This window comes from Scyliorhinus torazame, chromosome 15 (genome assembly GCF_047496885.1).
Source record: "Scyliorhinus torazame isolate Kashiwa2021f chromosome 15, sScyTor2.1, whole genome shotgun sequence".
Classification (NCBI taxonomy): domain Eukaryota; kingdom Metazoa; phylum Chordata; class Chondrichthyes; order Carcharhiniformes; family Scyliorhinidae; genus Scyliorhinus; species Scyliorhinus torazame.
In genome coordinates, this window is record NC_092721.1 from 212,823,620 (window position 1) to 212,844,223 (window position 20,604).

Below are 20,604 nucleotides of genomic sequence, written 5' to 3' on the forward strand. Positions count from 1 at the left end.
CACTTTAGAACAGAGATGAGGAGAAATTTCTTCAGCCAGAGAGTGGTGGGTCTGTGGAATTCATTGCCACAGAGGGTGGTGGAGGCCGGGACGTTGAGTGTCTTTAAGACAGAAGTTGATAAATTCTTGATTTCTCGAGGAATTAAGGGCTATGGAGAGGGAGCGGGTAAATGGAGTTGAAATCAGCCATGATTGAATGGTGGAGTGGACTCGATGGGCCGAATGGCCTGACTTCCGCTCCTATGTCTTATGGTCTTATATCCCCCTCAGCCTCCTCTGCTCGAAGGAAAACAATCCCAGCCTATCCAGCCTCTCCTTATAGCTCAGACGCTCCATCCCGGGCAACGTCCTGGTGAATCTCCTCTGTACCCCCTCCAGTACAATCACTTCCTTCCTATAGTGGGGTGACCAGAACTGCAGACAGTGCTCCAGCTGTGGCCTCACCAACGTTCTGTACAGCTCCAACATAACGTCTCTGCTGTTATAATCTATTCCACAACTGATAGAAGCAGCTGTCCCATACGCCTTCCGAACTAACCTATTCACCTGCTCTACCACCTTCAGGGATCTGTGAACAAATACCTCAAGATCCATCTGTTCCTCGGAGCTTCTTGGTGTCCTGCCATCCATTACATCCTCCCTTGTCCTGTTTCTTCTTCCAAAGTGCATCGCCTCACACTTATCAGGATTAATTACCTTCTGCCACTGCTCTGCCCATCTGACCAACCCATCCATATCTTGCTGTAACCCTCTTCTTCACTGTTAACAACCCAACCAATCTTGGTGTCGTCTGCAAACTTACTTATCAGACCCCCCACGTTCTCGTCTATATCATTTATATATGTGTGTTATATTACTATTTTGTAATATATATATTACTCTTTTTGTCCAGCCGAGTTGTTGAAATATAGACGTGGTCTACCAGTGATAATAAGGTAATTTAATGAGTGATATGAAATAAACTAGTGAGTTCTTTTTACTCCAAGTCTGAACTAGCAAACAAACAAATAGCGATAGATTAAACTATTAAATAAGATAATGCTATATACTAAATCGGTTAACTTCCTCTCTCTGTTTCCCTTCTGTACTCTCCACACTCCTCGAGGAAAGAGCAGGAAAACCTTTTTCTAGGTCTTGGTAGTGTGGCCATCTAGTGATCAATTGCCTGTACTTGCTTAACATTACTTGATCATGTATTACTACACACAGAGATCACTGCAATGTGGAGATGCCAGCGTTGGGCTGGGGGTGGGCACAGTAAGAGAAGCTGGCGTTGGACTGGGGGTGGGCACAGTAAGAGAAGCTGGCGTTGGGCTGGGGGTGGGCACAGTAAGAGAAGCTGGCATTGGGCTGGGGTGGGCACAGTAAGAGATGCCAGCGTTGGGCTGGGGGTGGGCACAGTAAGAGAAGCTGGCGTTGGGCTGGGGGTGGGCACAGTAAGAGAAGCTGGCGTTGGGCTGGGGGGTGGGCACAGTAAGAGAAGCTGGCGTTGGGCTGGGGGTGGGCACAGTAAGAGAAGCTGGCGTTGGGCTGGGGGTGGGCACAGTAAGAGAAGCTGGCGTTGGGCTGGGGGTGGGCACAGTAAGAGAAGCTGGCGTTGGGCTGGGGGTGGGCACAGTAAGAGATGCCAGCGTTGGGCTGGGGGTGGGCACAGTAAGAGATGCCGGCGTTGGGCTGGGGGTGGGCACAGTAAGAGAAGCTGGCGTTGGGCTGGGGGTGGGCACAGTAAGAGAAGCTGGCGTTGGGCTGGGGGTGGGCACAGTAAGAGAAGCTGGCGTTGGGCTGGGGGTGGGCACAGTAAGAGAAGCTGGCGTTGGGCTGGGGGCGGGCACAGTAAGAGAAGCTGGCGTTGGGCTGGGGGTGGGCACAGTAAGAGAAGCTGGCGTTGGGCTGGGGGTGGGCACAGTAAGAGATGCCAGCGTTGGGCTGGGGGTGGGCACAGTAAGAGAAGCTGGCGTTGGGCTGGGGGTGGGCACAGTCAGAGAAGCTGGCGTTGGGCTGGGGGTGGGCACAGTAAGAGAAGCTGGCGTTGGGCTGGGGGTGGGCACAGTAAGAGATGCCAGCGTTGGGCTGGGGGTGGGCACAGTAAGAGAAGCTGGCGTTGGGCTGGGGGTGGGCACAGTAAGAGAAGCTGGCGTTGGGCTGGGGGTGGGCACAGTAAGAGAAGCTGGCGTTGGGCTGGGGGTGGGCACAGTAAGAGAAGCTGGCGTTGGGCTGGGGGTGGGCACAGTAAGAGAAGCTGGCGTTGGGCTGGGGGTGGGCACAGTAAGAGAAGCTGGCGTTGGGCTGGGGGTGGGCACAGTAAGAGAAGCTGGCGTTGGGCTGGGGGTGGGCACAGTAAGAGAAGCTGGCGTTGGGCTGGGGGTGGGCACAGTAAGAGAAGCTGGCGTTGGGCTGGGGGTGGGCACAGTAAGAGAAGCTGGCGTTGGGCTGGGGGTGGGCACAGTAAGAGAAGCTGGCGTTGGGCTGGGGGTGGGCACAGTAAGAGAAGCTGGCGTTGGGCTGGGGGTGGGCACAGTAAGAGAAGCTGGCGTTGGGCTGGGGGTGGGCACAGTAAGAGATGCCAGCGTTGGGCTGGGGGTGGGCACAGTAAGAGAAGCTGGCGTTGGGCTGGGGGTGGGCACAGTAAGAGAAGCTGGCGTTGGGCTGGGGGTGGGCACAGTAAGAGAAGCTGGCGTTGGGCTGGGGGCGGGCACAGTAAGAGAAGCTGGCGTTGGGCTGGGGGTGGGCACAGTAAGAGAAGCTGGCGTTGGGCTGGGGGTGGGCACAGTAAGAGATGCCAGCGTTGGGCTGGGGGTGGGCACAGTAAGAGAAGCTGGCGTTGGGCTGGGGTGGGCACAGTAAGAGAAGCTGGCGTTGGGCTGGGGGTGGGCACAGTAAGAGAAGCTGGCGTTGGGCTGGGGGTGGGCACAGTAAGAGAAGCTGGCGTTGGGCTGGGGGTGGGCACAGTAAGAGAAGCTGGCGTTGGGCTGGGGGTGGGCACAGTAAGAGAAGCTGGCGTTGGGCTGGGGGTGGGCACAGTAAGAGAAGCTGGCGTTGGGCTGGGGGTGGGCACAGTAAGAGAAGCTGGCGTTGGGCTGGGGGTGGGCACAGTAAGAGAAGCTGGCGTTGGGCTGGGGGTGGGCACAGTAAGAGAAGCTGGCGTTGGGCTGGGGGTGGGCACAGTAAGAGAAGCTGGCGTTGGGCTGGGGGTGGGCACAGTAAGAGAAGCTGGCGTGGGGCTGGGGGCAGGCCCAGATCAAGTGCGTGTGATTGGCCGGGCCCCTCCCACACCGCTCACAAATATCCTCCACCCCCTCAAACAGCCGGCTCACCCTCGGCTTTGTCAGGTGCACTCTGTGTTCTACCTGTATCAACCCCAGCCTCACCCACGAGGCTGAGGCATTCACCCTCCACAGCCCCCCCACTCCTCCAGCACCATCCCCAGCGCCTCCTCCCACTGGGCCTCCCCCCCCTCCAGAGATGCCTCATCCTCCCCCAAAATCCTCCCATAGATCGGCGAGATGACCCCCACCTCCAACCCCATCACCGACAGCACCCATAAGACATAGGAGCAGAATTAGGCCACTCAGCCCAGCGAGTCTGCTCCGCCATTTAATCATGGCTGATATGTTTCTCATCCCCATTCTCCTGCCTTCTCCCCATAACCCCTGATCCCCTTATTAATCAAGAACCTATCTATCTCTGTCTTAAAGACACTCAGTGATTTGACCTCCACAGCCTTCTGCGGCAAAGAGTTCCACAGATTCACCACCCTCTGGCTGGAGAAATTCCTCATCATCTCTGTTTTAAAGGATCGTCCCTTCAGTCTGAGATGGTGTCCTCTGCTTCTAGTTTCTCCTACAAGTGGAAACATCCTCTCCACGTCCACTCTATCCAGGCCTCGCAGTATCCTGTAAGTTTCAATAAGACCTCCCCTCGTCCTTCTAAACTCCAACAAGCTCAGATCCAGAGTCCTCGACCGTTCCTCATACGACAAGCTCTTCATTCCAGGGATCATTCTTGTGAACCTCCTCTGAACCCTTTCCAAGGCCAACACATCCTTCCTTAGATACGGGGCCCAAAACTGCTCACAATACTCCAAATGGGGTTTGACCAGAGCTTTATACAGCCTCAGAAGTACATCCCTGGTCTTGTATTCAACGTCCGATAGATGCTGGTATGGTGCATCAGGGGAAGTCCCTGTACTCCCAGCCCAGACTCAGCACTGAGCTGACATGGTGACACAGGAGGGCCCATCGGTCCAGCCACACTGTGCTGAAGACCGGCTCAGCACGGCGATGGAGGCAGGAGGCGGCGTGCCGGGCCAGGAGCAGCACGGTGCTGGTGAGTTTGTTATACTCACCTCAGTCTCTTGTGAACAGAGACCCACCTGTGCACGCCACTCACTGCCAATCAGGGTCAATGCTGATTTACTTTCCCGCTGGCGGGGCACAAGATTGGACGGCCTGACCGGACACCGGCGGGCAGCTGCTTTAATCAGCATTCATCAGAGGTGAATGAACAAATTGCGTTTCTGCCACGTGTCAGTGGATGCCTGACCCGCCATTGGGAGATTGCAGCTTAATTTTACACTGGCGCGTTTCAGATTATTTTCTCCCGTTAGATTCACTGCTCCCGTCAAACCCACCATCAAACCCGCCCCAGGCGGGGTGGGTAAGTGGGTGCGGCAGATGGTAACGGGGATGTGCCGTGTGTGTATGTGCAGCGACCGACAGCATTGCAGCAAATCTGTTGATGCTACAAAGTTGTGAATGGGGATGAGGGCGGCCAGACGGATAGAGAGAATGGGCAGAAAACGTAGCGAATGGAATGTGGGGAAATGTGAGATTGTCCACTTTGGGGTGAAGATGTTAATCAGAATGTGGCAGGCAAAAGCACGCTGAGGTGCAGAGGGATCGGGGTGTCAGACAAGAATCGCAAAGTTATTATGCAGGTAGGATGGTCACCACATTACAGGAAGGACGTTATTGCTGTGGAGAGAGAGCAGAGGAGGTTTACATGAATGTTGCCAGGGCTGGAAAAGTGTGGCTACGCGGAGAGAGTGGATAGGTTGGGGTTATTTTCCTCGGAACAAAGAAGGCTGAGGGGTGATTTGATTGAGGTGTACAAAATTATGAGGGGTATAGATTGGGTGGCCAGGATAAAGTTATTTCCCCTGGTGGAGAATTCTAGAACCAGGGGACACAGATTCAAGATAAGTGCAATCCAGAACGAGAGGTCACAGATATAGGTTGACGGACTACTTCTCGCAGAGGGTGGTGAATTTGTGGAACTCGCTGCCCCATGGTGAGGTGGAGTCTGAGTCATTAAATTGTTTTGAGAAGGGGAAAGATATATTTCTGATTAAAAAATGGGGTAAATAATAATAATCTTTATTGACACAAGTAGGCTTACATTAACACTGCAATGAAGTTACTGTGACAAGCCCCTAGTCACCACATTCCGGCGCCTGTTCGGGTGCACAGAGGGAGAATTCAGAATGTCCAATTCACCTAACATGCAGACTCCACACAGACAGTGACCCAAGCCGGGAATCGAACCTGGGACCCTGGCGCTGTGAAGCAACAGTGCTAACCACTGTGCTGCCTTGCTGCCCTACGGCCAAAATCTGTCTGTCTCAGCTCTCTGCGGGAAAGAATTCCACAAATTCACTCCCCTCTGAGAGAAGAAATTCCTCCTCATCTCTGACTTATTTGCTGTGTTATCCACTTCGGTAGCCAAAACAGGAAGGCAGATTATTATGTGAATGGATGTAAATTGAGAGAGGTGGATACTCAGCGAGACCTTGGTGTCCTCGTGCATCAGTCGCTGAAAGTAAGCGCGCAGGTACAGCAGGCAGTGAAGAAGGGAAATGGGGGGACTTCCGGGTGCGGCGATGACCAGCTAAGTCGCACGTTTCGGCAGCTCCCGGTGGAACGGACTTTTGGGCTCTTAAAAGGAGCCCCAACGGCAATTTTAATGGCTAAAAACACTGTGCGGTAAACCAGAAGGGAATTCCCCCTGGACACGGATGGAAAAAGGAGAGGAAAGTGGCCGGATTGCGGAGGATCCTCTAGAGCAGCGGCAAGGAAGGCAGGCACAAAGCAAGATGGCGTCGGAAGGAGGCAGTTTAATATGGGGCCCTGACCAACAAGAGTTCCTGCGGCGGTGTGTGGAAGAACTTAAAAAGGAGATGAAGAAGGAGCTGCTGGCCCCAATATTACAGGCGATTGAAGGGCTAAAGGAGGAACAAAAGACCCAGGAGCAGGAGCTTCGGGTCGTGAAGGCAAAGGCCGCTGAAAATGAAGACGAAATACAGGGCCTGGTGGTGAAGACAGATGCACGAGGCACAACACAAAAGGTGTGTGGAAAGGCTGGAGGTGCTGGAGAATAATGCGAGGAGGAAGAATTTAAGGATTCTTGGTCTTCCCGAAGGTGCGGAGGGGGCGGACGTCGGGGCATATGTGAGCACGATGCTGCACTCGTTAATGGGATCGGAGGCCCCGACGGGCCCGTTGGAGGTGGAGGGAGCCTATCGAGTTATGGCGCGAAGACCGAGGGCTGGAGAAATACCTCGAGTCATAGTGGTGAGATTTCTCCGATATAATGACAGAGAGATGGTCCTCAGATGGGCGAAGAAAACTTGGAGCAGTAGGTGGGAGAACGCGGTGATCTGCGTATATCAAGATTGGAGTGCGGAGGTGGCGAGAAGGAGGGCAAGCTTTAATCGGGCCAAGGCGGTGCTTCACAAAAGGAAGGTCAAATTTGGAATGTTGCAACCGGCAAGACTGTGGGTCACACACCAAGGGAAGCACCACTACTTTGAGACGGCAGAAGAGGCGTGGACATTTATTGTGGAGGAGCAGCTGGAATAGGCGGGCCAGAAAAAGAACATTTGGGACAAAGTGGTGGGGTGATTACGTGGGGTGAAGGGGGAGAAAAAGGGGGAAGGGATGATCTCTCAAGTTGTTAATCTTGCGATCCTGTAACTTTTCTCTCTTCCCCATGCCAGAGAGGGGGGGGGAATAAGGATGAGGAATTGTGGGCGCCGGCCATTAGGGGCGGGGCCAAGTGGGAAACGCGGGCTTTGTTCCCGCGCTATGGTAATCATGGCGGGAACAGGGACGCAGGAAGGAGGGGGCCTCGCACAGTGGGAGCCGAGGTCACGGGGGGAAGCCGAGGTCAGCCAGAGTTTTCTGACTTCTGGGAGCAACATGGGGGGTGCAATTACGCTAGAAAAGGATCTAGCGGGGGGGGGGGGGGTTAACTGGGTTGCTGCTGCTGGGGAGAAGGGGGAGCTGGTACGAGGTGGGGTGGTCGAGGCGGGAGGGCGCCGTCGGGGGGAGATACGGCTACGTGGGAACCGGGTGAGGAGCTGGATTAAAAAAGGGGATGGCTAGTCGACAAGGGGGGGGGGGGGGGGGGGGGGGGGGGTAAAGAGCCCCCCAACCCGGCTGATCACGTGGAATGTGAGAGGGCTGAACGGGCCGATTAAAAGGGCGCGGGTACTCGCACACCTAAAGAAACTTAAGGCAGATGTGGTTATGCTGCAGGAGCCGCATCTGAAACTGATAGACCAGGTCAGACTTCGCAAAGGATGGGTGGGGCAGGTGTTTCATTCGGGGTTAGACGCAAAGAATAGGGGGGTGGCTATATTAGTGGGGAAACGGGTACTGTTTGAGGCAAAGACCATAGTGGCGGATAGTGGGGGTAGATATGTGATGGTGAGTGGCAGATTGCAAGGGGAGGCGGTGGTTCTAGTGAACGTATATGCCCCGAACTGGGATGATGCCAATTTTATGAGGCGTATGTTGGGACGTATCCCGGACCTAGAGGCGGGAAAGTTCGTAATGGGGGGAGGTTTCAATACAGTGCTGGACCCAGGGCTGGACAGATCGAGGTCCAGGACCGGGAGGAGGCCGGCTGCAGCTAGGGTGCTCAAGGACTTTATGGAACAGATGGGAGGAGTAGACCCCTGGAGATTTAGCAGGCCTAGGAGTAAGGAGTTCTCGTTTTTCTCCTATGTCCATAAAGTATATTCACGGATAGACTTTTTTGTTTTGCGAAGGGCGCTGATCCCGAAGGTGACAGGGACGGAGTACACGGCTATAGCTATCTCGGACCACGCTCCACATTGGGTGGACCAGGAGATAGGGGAGGAAAAAGAACAGCACCCGCCCTGGAGAATGGACATGGGATTATTGGCAGATGAGGGGGTATGTTTAAGGGTGAGGGGGTGTATTGTAAGGTACTTGGAGCTTAATGACAATGGGGAGGTTCAGGTGGGAGTGGTCTGGGAGGCGTTGAAGGCTGTGGTTAGAGGGGAGCTGATAGCTATCAGGGCACATAAAGGAAAGCAGGAGGGTAGGGAAAGGGAGCGGTTGCTGAAAGAACCTTTGAGGGTGGACAGACAATGTGCGGAGGCACCGGAGGAGGGACTGTACAGGGAAAGGCAAAGACTACATGTAGAATTTGACTTGTTGACTACGGGTAATGCAGAGGCACAATGGAGGAAGGCACAAGGTGTACAGTATGAATATGGGGAGAAGGCGAGACGGTTGCTGGCCCACCAACTGAGGAAGAGGGGAGCAGCGAGGGAGATAGGGGGGTGAGAGATGAGGAGGGAGAGATGGAGCGGGGAGCGGAGAGAGTGAATGGGGTGTTCAAGGCATTCTACAAAAGATTATATAAAGCTCAGCCCCCGGAAGGGAAGGAGAGAATGATGTGCTTTCTGGATCAGCTGGAATTCCCTAAGGTGGAGGAGCAGGAGAGGGCGGGACTGGGAGCACAGATTGTGATGGAGGAGGTAATGAAAGGGATTGGGAGCATGCAGGCAGGGAAGGCCCCGGGACCAGACGGATTCCCGGTGGAATTTTATAGGAAATATATGGACTTGCTGGCCCTGCTTCTGACGAGAACCTTTAATGAGGCTAGGGAAAGGGGGCAGTTGCCCCCGACGATGTCGGAGGCAACGATATCGCTCCTCCTAAAGAAGGAAAAAGACCCGCTGCAATGCGGGTCCTATAGGCCCATTTCTCTTTTAAATGTGGATGCTAAGATTCTGGCCAAGGTAATGGCGACGAGGATAGAGGACTGTGTCCCGGGGGTGGTTCATGAGGACCAAACTGGGTTTGTGAAGGGGAGACAGCTGAACACGAACATACGGAGGCTGTTAGGGGTAATGATGATGCCCCCACCAGAGGGGGAAGCGGAGATAGTGGTGGCGATGGATGCCGAGAAAGCATTTGATAGAGTGGAGTGGGATTATTTGTGGGAGGTGCTGAGGAGATTTGGTTTTGGGGATGGGTATATCAGGTGGGTACAGTTGCTGTATAGGGCACCGATGGCGAGTGTGGTTACGAATGGACAGGGGTCTGATTATCTCCGGCTTTACAGAGGGACGAGGCAGGGGTGTCCCCTGTCTCCGTTATTGTTTGCACTGGCGATTGAGCCCCTGGCCATAGCACTGAGGGGTTCCAGGAAGTGGAGGGGAGTGTTTAGGGGAGGAGAAGAACACCGGGTATCTCTGTATGCGGATGATTTGTTGTTGTATGTGGCGGACCCGGCGGAGGGGATGCCAGAGATAATGCGGATACTTGGGGAGTTTGGGGATTTTTCGGGGTATAAATTGAACATGGGGAAAAGTGAGTTGTTTGTGGTGCATCCAGGGGAGCAGAGCAGGGAAATAGAGGATTTACCGCTGAGGAAGGTAACAAGAGACTTCTGATACTTGGGGATCCAGATAGCCAAGAATTGGGGTACATTACATAGGCTTAATTTAACGCGGTTGGTGGAACAGATGGAGGAGGGCTTTAAGAGATGGGACATGGCGTCCCTGTCACTGGCAGGTAGGGTGCAGGCGGTTAAAATGGTGGTTCTCCCGAGATTCCTCTTTGTGTTTCAGTGCCTCCCGGTGATGGTCACGAAGGCTTTTTTTAAGAGAATCGAGAAAAGCATTATGAGTTTTGTGTGGGCCGGGAAGACCCCGAGAGTGAGGAGGGGGTTCTTGCAGCGTAGCAGGGACAGGGGGGGGCTGGCACTAAGGGGGTTCTTGCAGCGTAGCAGGGACAGGGGGGGGCTGGCACTACCGAGCCTAAATGATTATTACTGGGCCTCCAATATTTCAATGGTGTGTAAGTGGATGGGAGAAGGGGAGGGAGCGGCGTGGAAGAGATTGGAGAGGGCGTCCTGCAAGGGGACCAGCTTACAAGCAATGGTGACGGCACCGTTGCCGTTCTCACCGAAGAAATACACTACAAGCCCGGTGGTGGTGGCAATATTAAAAATTTGGGGGCAGCGGAGACGGCATGGGGGAAGGACGGGAGCCTCGGTGCGGTCCCCGCTAAGAAATACTCATAAGTTTGTTCCAGGGAGAATGGATGGGGGATTTGGAGCATGGCAAAGAGCAGGAATAACGCAACTGAGAGATCTGTTCGTAGATGGGACGTTTGCGAGTCTGGGAGCGCTGACGGAAAAATATGGGTTGCCCCAAGGGAATGCATTTCGGTACATGCAACTGAGGGCTTTTGCGAGGCAACAGGTGAGGGAATTCCCGCAGCTCTCGACGCAGGAGGTGCAGGATAGAGTGATCTCAGAGACATGGGTGGGGGACGGTAAGGTGTCGGACATATACAGGGAAATGAGGGACGAGGGGGAGATCATGGTGGATGAGCTGAAAGGGAAATGGGAAGAAGAGCTGGGGGAGGAGATTGAGGAGGGGCTGTGGGCTGATGCCCTACGTAGGGTAAACTCATCGTCCTCGTGTGCCAGGCTAAGCCTGATACAATTCAAGGTTGTACACAGGGCGCATATGACTGGAGCAAGGCTCAGTAAATTTTTCGGGTAGAGGATAGGTGTGCGAGATGCTCGAGAAGCCCAGCGAATCACACCCACATGTTCTGGTCATGTCCGGCATTACAGGGGTTCTGGGTGGGGGTGGCGAAGGTGCTTTCGAAGGTGGTGGGGGTCCGGGTCGAGCCGGGCTGGGGGTTGGCTATATTCGGCGTTGCAGAAGAGCCGGGAGTGCAGGAGGCGAGAGAGGCCGATGTTTTGGCCTTTGCGTCCCTAGTAGCCCGGCGCAGGATATTGCTAATGTGGAAGGAAGCTAAACCCCCGGGCGTGGAGACCTGGATAAACGACATGGCAGGGTTTATAAAGTTAGAACGGATCAAGTTCGTATTAAGGGGTTCGGCTCAAGGGTTCACCAGGCGGTGGCAACCGTTCGTCAACTACCTCACAGAACGATAGAGGGAATGAAAAAGAAGGAAAACAACAGCAGCAACCCGGGGGGGGGGGGGGGGGGGGGGGGGGTCGGCAGCAGCAGCAACCGGGGGGGGGGGGGGGTCCGGGCAGGCTCTTAGGGATGTCATTGTATATGTATAGACATTTGTTATAGGTAATGTATATTGGACTGTTGGATTGTATTTTTGGAGAGTATTTATTTTGGACAAGGCAGTTGCCATTTAGTTTTGTTTTTGTTTCTGTTTATATATTATTTATTTACTTGTTTAAAACTGGCCACTGTTATTTATATTGCTTTATTGTTGTTTAAAAGAAAAACTATGCACTGTTATGTCTGGCCAAAAATCTTGAATAAAATATATTTTTTTTAAAAAAAGAAGGCAAATGGGATGTTGGCATTCATAGCGAGAGCATTCGAGTACAGGAATAGGGATGTGTTGCTGCAATTATACAGGACCTTGGCGAGGCCACACCTGGAGTGTTGTGTGTAGTTTTGGTCTCCTTCTCTGAGGAAGGATGTTCTTGCTGTGGAGGGAGTGCAGCGAAGGTTTACCAGACTGATTCCTGGGATGGCGGGACTGATGTATGGGGAGAGACTAAATCGGTTAGGATTATATTGATTGGAGTTTGGAAGAGTGAGAGGGGATCTCACAGAAACCTATAAAATTCTAATAGGATTAGACAGGGTAGATTCAGAATGTTCCCGATGATGGGGAGTCCAGAACTAGGGGTCATAGTTAGAGGATAAGGACTGAGGTGAGGAGAAATTTCTTCACCCAGAGAGCGGTGAATCTGTGGAATTCACTCCCACAGAAAGTAGTCGAGGCCAAAATGTTGTGTAGTTACTTTTGTCCCGTCGCTGGGATTTCCCAGTGAAGCCCCCCCATGCTGCTGGGAAACCCACAGGGGGGGGATGTGCTCCCGACAGGAACAGGGAATCTCAACAGCCTGGGAATCCCATCCATAGTATCTTAGCTTTATTAATAAGGGCATTGAGAAAGAGTGAGGAGGTCACGTTGAGTTTGTATTGGGCACTAATTAGGCCCATCTGGAGATGTGTCCAGTCTGGGAGACACATGAGAGGAAGCAGTGAAGATGTGGAGACACCACAGAGGAGATTCACAAGAATGATTCCAGGGATAAAGAACTGTCACCATGACGATAGGGTGGAGAGGTTGGGACTGGAGAAAAGAAGGTTGAGAGGAGACTGGATAAAGTTCTTCAGGATCCTGAGGGTCATGGGCAGGTTGAATAGTGAGAATCTGTTCCCACTCAGGAATACATCATTACCCAGGGGGCACAGGTTCTGAATAATGGATAAAGGAGCGGAAGGGATTGTGAGGAAAGAGTTTTCCCCAGAGGGGGATTGGAGTCAGGAACAAACTTCCTGAGAGGATGGTGGAGGCAGATTCGATTGAGATATTGGTAAGGGAATTGGATTGTTATCCGAAAAGAATGTGCAAGGTCCCAGAATAAGACAGGGGAGTGGGACTGGGTAGAATGCTCTGTCAGAGAGACAGCACAGACTTACTGGGGCCGAATGGCCTCCATCTGCACAGTAAAGATTCTGAGATGGTGTCATACTGGATTCCAAGGCAGACAGGAAAGTGGAATCGAGGCCACAATCAGATCGAGCTATGTTCTTACAGAGTGCTGGATGGGCTGGATGGCCGACAACTGCTCCAAATTCTTACATTCATCTCCCACAATCCACCCCCCCCCCAGCCCCACCCTGACCTTCCACCCCTCCCACAGCCTCCCCCCCCCCAGCCCCACCCTGACCTTCCACCCCTCCCACAGCCTCCCCCCCCCAGCCCCACCCTGACCTTCCACCCCGCCCCCCCACCCTGACCTTCCACCCCTCCCACAGCCTCCCCCCCCCCAGCCCCACCCTGACCTTCCACCCGCCCCCCCACCCTGACCTTCCACCCCCCCCCCAGCAGCCCCCCCAGCCCCACCCTGACCTTCCACCCGCCCCCCCCCAGCCCCACCCTGACCTTCCACCCCTCCCCCAGCCTCCCCCCCCAGCCCCACCGACCTTCCACCCCTCCCCCCAGCCTCCCCCCCCCAGCCCCACCCCGACCTTCCACCCGCCCCCCCCCCAGCCCCACCCTGACCTTCCACCCCTCCCACAGCCTCCCCCCCCCAGCCCCACCCCGACCTTCCACCCCCCCCCCCCAGCCCCGCACCTTGAACTTGCCGTCAGGAGTGAAGGTGCTAACCCAGCGATTGTCATAATCGGCCACGATAATGTCCCCATTGGGGTCGACGGTGACCCCCGTTGGCCGTTGGAGTTGTCCCGGTGACCGTCCTCGCATCCCGAATCGCAACTTGAACTGTCCATCGTTGGAGAAGACCTGGGGGTGGGGGGGAGAGAGAGAGAAAGAGGTCATTAACAGCTGGAAACATCGGTTTAATTAAACCCACCAAGAGCAGCGGGATCATCCTTCTCTGCCCCGTGTAGCACGCGGTGCCCCAGCGAGTGAATGGAGCCTAGGCCTCCCCCGCCTGGTGTGGGGCGGATTTGGTTACCTGGATACATTGGTTGTTGCTGTCCGCGACCACGATCCGGTTATTCCCCGAGGCAGAAATTCCCTGAAGGTTAGTGAACTCCCCTTTCTCTCGCCCTCTGCTCCCTGAAGGCATAAAAACACAGAACAATATTCACATCTGTAACAAAGCCCTCAAACCAATCCAGGCGTCTTGGCAACAGGCCTGGCGAACAATGCCAGCACCGTGCCAATCAAACAGCTGAGGATCACGACAATAGGCCATGGGAACAAACTGTGCTAAGTACCGCGACAGCGAGGACAGCGATCGACCCCGACAGCGAGAACAGCGATCGACCCCGACAGCGAGGACAGCGATCGACCCCGACAGCGAGGACAGCGATCGACCCCGACAGCGAGGACAGCGATCGACCCCGACAGCGAGGACAGCGATCGACCCCGACAGCGAGGACAGCGATCGACCCCGACAGCGAGGACAGCGATCGAACCCGACAGCGAGGACAGCGATCGACCCCGACAGCGAGGACAGCGATCGACCGCGACAGCGAGGACAACGATCGACCCCGACAGCGAGGCCAACGATCGATCACGACAGCGAGGACAGCGATCGACCCCGACAGCGAGGACAGCGATCGACCCCGACAGCGAGGACAGCGATCGACCCCGACAGCGAGGACAGCGATCGACCCCGACAGCGAGGACAGCGATCGACCCCGACAGCGAGGACAGCGATCGACCCCGACAGCGAGGACAGCGATCGACCCCGACAGCGAGGACAGCGATCGACCCCGACAGCGAGGACAGCGATCGACCCCGACAGCGAGGACAGCGATCGACCCCGACAGCGATCGACCCCGACAGCGATCGACCCCAACAGCGAGGACAGCGATCGACCCCGACAGCGAGGACAACGATAGACCACGACAGCGAGGCCAGTGATCGACCCCGACAGCGAGGACAACGATCGACCACGACAGCGAGGCCAGTGATCGACCCCGACAGCGAGGACAACGATCGACCCCGACAGCGAGGACAGTGATCGACACCGACAGCGAGGACAGCGATCGACCCCGACAGCGAGGACAGCGATCGACCCCGACAGCGAGGACAGCGATCGACCCCGACAGCGAGGACAGCGATCGACACCGACAGCGAGGACAGCGATCGACACCGACAGCGATCGACCACGACAGCGAGGACAGCGATCGACCACGACAGCGAGGACAGCGATCGACCCCGACAGTGATCGACCCCGACAGCGAGGACAGTGATCGACCCCGACAGCGAGGACAGCGATCGACCCCGACAGCGATCGACCCCGACAGCGAGGACAGCGATCGACACCGACAGCGAGGACAGCGATCGACACCGACAGCGATCGACCACGACAGCGAGGACAGCGATCGACCACGACAGCGAGGACAGCGATCGACCCCGACAGCGATCGACCCCGACAGCGAGGACAGTGATCGACCCCGACAGCGAGGACAGCGATCGACCCCGACAGCGATCGACCCCGACAGCGAGGACAGCGATCGACACCGACAGCGAGGACAGCGATCGACACCGACAGCGATCGACCCCGACAGCGAGGACAGCGATCGACCCCGACAGCGATCGACCCCGACAGCGAGGACAATGATCGACCCCGACAGCGAGGACAGCGATCGACCCCGACAGCGAGGACAGCGATCGACCCTGACAGTGATCGACCCCGACAGCGAGGACAGCGATCGACCCCGACAGCGAGGACAGCGATTGACCCCGACAGCGATCGACCACGACAGCGAGGACAGCGATCGACCCCGACAGCGATCGACCACGACAGCGAGGACAGCGATCGACCCCGACAGCGAGGACAGCGATCGACCCCGACAGCGAGGACAGCGATCGACCCCGACAGCGAGGACAGCGATCGACCCCGACAGCGAGGACAGCGATCGACCCCGACAGCGAGGACAGCGATCGACCCCGACAGCGAGGACAACGATCGACCCCGACAGCGAGGACAACGATCGACCCCGACAGCGAGGACAACGATCGACCACGACAGCGAGGCCAGTGATCTACCCCGACAGCGAGGACAGTGATCGACCCCGACAGCGAGGACAGCGATCGACCCCGACAGCGAGGACAGCGATCGACCCTGACAGTGATCGACCCCGACAGCGAGGACAGCGATCGACCCCGACAGCGAGGACAACGATCGACCCCGACAGCGAGGACAACGATCGACCACGACAGCGAGGCCAGTGATCTACCCCGACAGCGAGGACAGTGATCGACCCCGACAGCGAGGACAGTGATCGACCCCGACAGCGAGGACAGCGATCGACCCTGACAGTGATCGACCCCGACAGCGAGGACAGCGATCGACCCCGACAGCGAGGACAGCGATCGACCCCGACAGCGATCGACCACGACAGCGAGGACAGCGATCGACCCCGACAGCGATCGACCACGACAGCGAGGACAGCGATCGACCCCGACAGCGAGGACAGCGATCGACCCCGACAGCGAGGACAGCGATCGACCCCGACAGCGAGGACAACGATCGACCACGACAGCGAGGCCAGTGATCGACCCCGACAGCGAGGACAACGATCGACCACGACAGCGAGGCCAGTGATCGGCCCCGACAGCGAGGACAGTGATCGACCCCGACAGCGAGGACAGTGATCGACACCGACAGCGAGGACAGCGATCGACCCCGACAGCGAGGACAGCGATCGACCCCGACAGCGAGGACAACGATAGACCACGACAGCGAGGCCAGTGATCGACCCCGACAGCGAGGACAACGATCGACCACGACAGCGAGGCCAGTGATCGACCCCGACAGCGAGGACAACGATCGACCCCGACAGCGAGGACAGTGATCGACACCGACAGCGAGGACAGCGATCGACCCCGACAGCGAGGACAGCGATCGACCCCGACAGCGAGGACAGCGATCGACCCCGACAGCGAGGACAGCGATCGACACCGACAGCGAGGACAGCGATCGACACCGACAGCGATCGACCACGACAGCGAGGACAGCGATCGACCACGACAGCGAGGACAGCGATCGACCCCGACAGTGATCGACCCCGACAGCGAGGACAGTGATCGACCCCGACAGCGAGGACAGCGATCGACCCCGACAGCGATCGACCCCGACAGCGAGGACAGCGATCGACACCGACAGCGAGGACAGCGATCGACACCGACAGCGATCGACCACGACAGCGAGGACAGCGATCGACCACGACAGCGAGGACAGCGATCGACCCCGACAGCGATCGACCCCGACAGCGAGGACAGTGATCGACCCCGACAGCGAGGACAGCGATCGACCCCGACAGCGATCGACCCCGACAGCGAGGACAGCGATCGACACCGACAGCGAGGACAGCGATCGACACCGACAGCGATCGACCACGACAGCGAGGACAGCGATCGACCACGACAGCGAGGACAGCGATCGACCCCGACAGCGATCGACCCCGACAGCGAGGACAATGATCGACCCCGACAGCGAGGACAGCGATCGACCCCGACAGCGAGGACAGCGATCGACCCTGACAGTGATCGACCCCGACAGCGATCGACCCCGACAGCGAGGACAGCGATTGACCCCGACAGCGATCGACCACGACAGCGAGGACAGCGATCAACCCCGACAGCGATCGACCACGACAGCGAGGACAGCGATCGACCCCGACAGCGAGGACAGCGATCGACCCCGACAGCGAGGACAGCGATCGACCCCGACAGCGAGGACAGCGATCGACCCCGACAGCGAGGACAGCGATCGACCCCGACAGCGAGGACAGCGATCGACCCCGACAGCGAGGACAACGATCGACCCCGACAGCGAGGACAACGATCGACCCCGACAGCGAGGACAACGATCGACCACGACAGCGAGGCCAGTGATCTACCCCGACAGCGAGGACAGTGATCGACCCCGACAGCGAGGACAGCGATCGACCCCGACAGCGAGGACAGCGATCGACCCTGACAGTGATCGACCCCGACAGCGAGGACAGCGATCGACCCCGACAGCGAGGACAACAATCGACCCCGACAGCGAGGACAACGATCGACCACGACAGCGAGGCCAGTGATCTACCCCGACAGCAAGGACAGTGATCGACCCCGACAGCGAGGACAGTGATCGACCCCGACAGCGAGGACAGCGATCGACCCTGACAGTGATCGACCCCGACAGCGAGGACAGCGATCGACCCCGACAGCGAGGACAGCGATCGACCCCGACAGCGATCGACCACGACAGCGAGGACAGCGATCGACCCCGACAGCGATCGACCACGACAGCGAGGACAGCGATCGACCCCGACAGCGAGGACAGCGATCGACCCCGACAGCGAGGACAGCGATCGACCCCGACAGCGAGGACAACGATCGACCACGACAGCGAGGCCAGTGATCGACCCCGACAGCGAGGACAACGATCGACCACGACAGCGAGGCCAGTGATCGGCCCCGACAGCGAGGACAGTGATCGACCCCGACAGCGAGGACAGTGATCGACACCGACAGCGAGGACAGCGATCGACCCCGACAGCGAGGACAGCGATCGACCCCGACAGCGAGGACAGCGATCGACCCCGACAGCGAGGACAGCGATCGACACCGACAGCGAGGACAGCGATCGACACCGACAGCGATCGACCACGACAGCGAGGACAGCGATCGACCACGACAGCGAGGACAGCGATCGACCCCGACAGTGATCGACCCCGACAGCGAGGACAGTGATCGACCCCGACAGCGAGGACAGCGATCGACCCCGACAGCGATCGACCCCGACAGCGAGGACAGTGATCGACCCCGACAGCGAGGACAGCGATCGACCCCGACAGCGATCGACCCCGACAGCGAGGACAGCGATCGACACCGACAGCGAGGACAGCGATCGACACCGACAGCGATCGACCACGACAGCGAGGACAGCGATCGACCACGACAGCGAGGCCAGTGATCGACCCCGACAGCGAGGACAACGATCGACCACGACAGCGAGGCCAGTGATCGGCCCCGACAGCGAGGACAGTGATCGACCCCGACAGCGAGGACAGTGATCGACACCGACAGCGAGGACAGCGATCGACCCCGACAGCGAGGACAGCGATCGACCCCGACAGCGAGGACAGCGATCGACCCCGACAGCGAGGACAGCGATCGACACCGACAGCGAGGACAGCGATCGACACCGACAGCGATCGACCACGACAGCGAGGACAGCGATCGACCACGACAGCGAGGACAGCGATCGACCCCGACAGTGATCGACCCCGACAGCGAGGACAGTGATCGACCCCAACAGCGAGAACAGCGATCGACCCCGACAGCGATCGACCCCGACAGCGAGGACAGCGATCGACACCGACAGCGAGGACAGCGATCGACACCGACAGCGATCGACCACGACAGCGAGGACAGCGATCGACCACGACAGCGAGGACAGCGATCGACCCCGACAGCGATCGACCCCGACAGCGAGGACAATGATCGACCCCGACAGCGAGGACAGCGATCGACCCCGACAGCGAGGACAGCGATCGACCCTGACAGTGATCGACCCCGACAGCGAGGACAGCGATCGACCCCGACAGCGAGGACAGCGATTGACCCCGACAGCGATCGACCACGACAGCGAGGACAGCGATCGACCCCGACAGCGATCGACCACGACAGCGAGGACAGCGATCGACCCCGACAGCGAGGACAGCGATCGACCCCGACAGCGATCGACCCCGACAGCGAGGACAGTGATCGACCCCGACAGCGAGGACAGCGATCGACCCCGACAGCGATCGACCCCGACAGCGAGGACAGCGATCGACACCGACAGCGAGGACAGCGATCGACACCGACAGCGATCGACCACGACAGCGAGGACAGCGATCGACCACGACAGCGAGGCCAGTGATCGACCCCGACAGCGAGGACAACGATCGACCACGACAGCGAGGCCAGTGATCGGCCCCGACAGCGAGGACAGTGATCGACCCCGACAGCGAGGACAGTGATCGACACCGACAGCGAGGACAGCGATCGACCCCGACAGCGAGGACAGCGATCGACCCCGACAGCGAGGACAGCGATCGACCCCGACAGCGAGGACAGCGATCGACACCGACAGCGAGGACAGCGATCGACCCCGACAGCGAGGACAGCGATCGACCCCGACAGCGATCGACCCCGACAGCGAGGACAGTGATCGACCCCGACAGCGAGGACAGCGATCGACCCCGACAGCGATCGACCCCGACAGCGAGGACAGCGATCGACACCGACAGCGAGGACAGCGATCGACACCGACAGCGATCGACCACGACAGCGAGGACAGCGATCGACCACGACAGCGAGGCCAGTGATCGACCCCGACAGCGAGGACAACGATCGACCACGACAGCGAGGCCAGTGATCGGCCCCGACAGCGAGGACAGTGATCGACCCCGACAGCGAGGACAGTGATCGACACCGACAGCGAGGACAGCGATCGACCCCGACAGCGAGGACAGCGATCGACCCCGACAGCGAGGACAGCGATCGACCCCGACAGCGAGGACAGCGATCGACACCGACAGCGAGGACAGCGATCGACACCGACAGCGATCGACCACGACAGCGAGGACAGCGATCGACCACGACAGCGAGGACAGCGATCGACCCCGACAGTGATCGACCCCGACAGCGAGGACAGTGATCGACCCCAACAGCGAGAACAGCGATCGACCCCGACAGCGATCGACCCCGACAGCGAGGACAGCGATCGACACCGACAGCGAGGACAGCGATCGACACCGACAGCGATCGACCACGACAGCGAGGACAGCGATCGACCACGACAGCGAGG

General features: G+C 57.8%; 1 protein-coding gene across 1 annotated transcript in view; it reads right to left on the reverse strand.

Moving 5' to 3' along the window:
• The window catches only part of LOC140391350 (tripartite motif-containing protein 2-like), a 117,880-nt gene that overhangs the window by 36,911 nt on the left and 60,365 nt on the right, over positions 1–20,604 (reverse strand). The window contains exons 3-4 of the mRNA XM_072475929.1: positions 13,756–13,859; positions 13,413–13,580 (exon numbers count right to left, since the gene is read on the reverse strand). Coding sequence (XP_072332030.1) covers positions 13,413–13,580; positions 13,756–13,859 — 272 coding nt within the window. The remainder of the gene's footprint in view (positions 1–13,412; positions 13,581–13,755; positions 13,860–20,604) is intronic.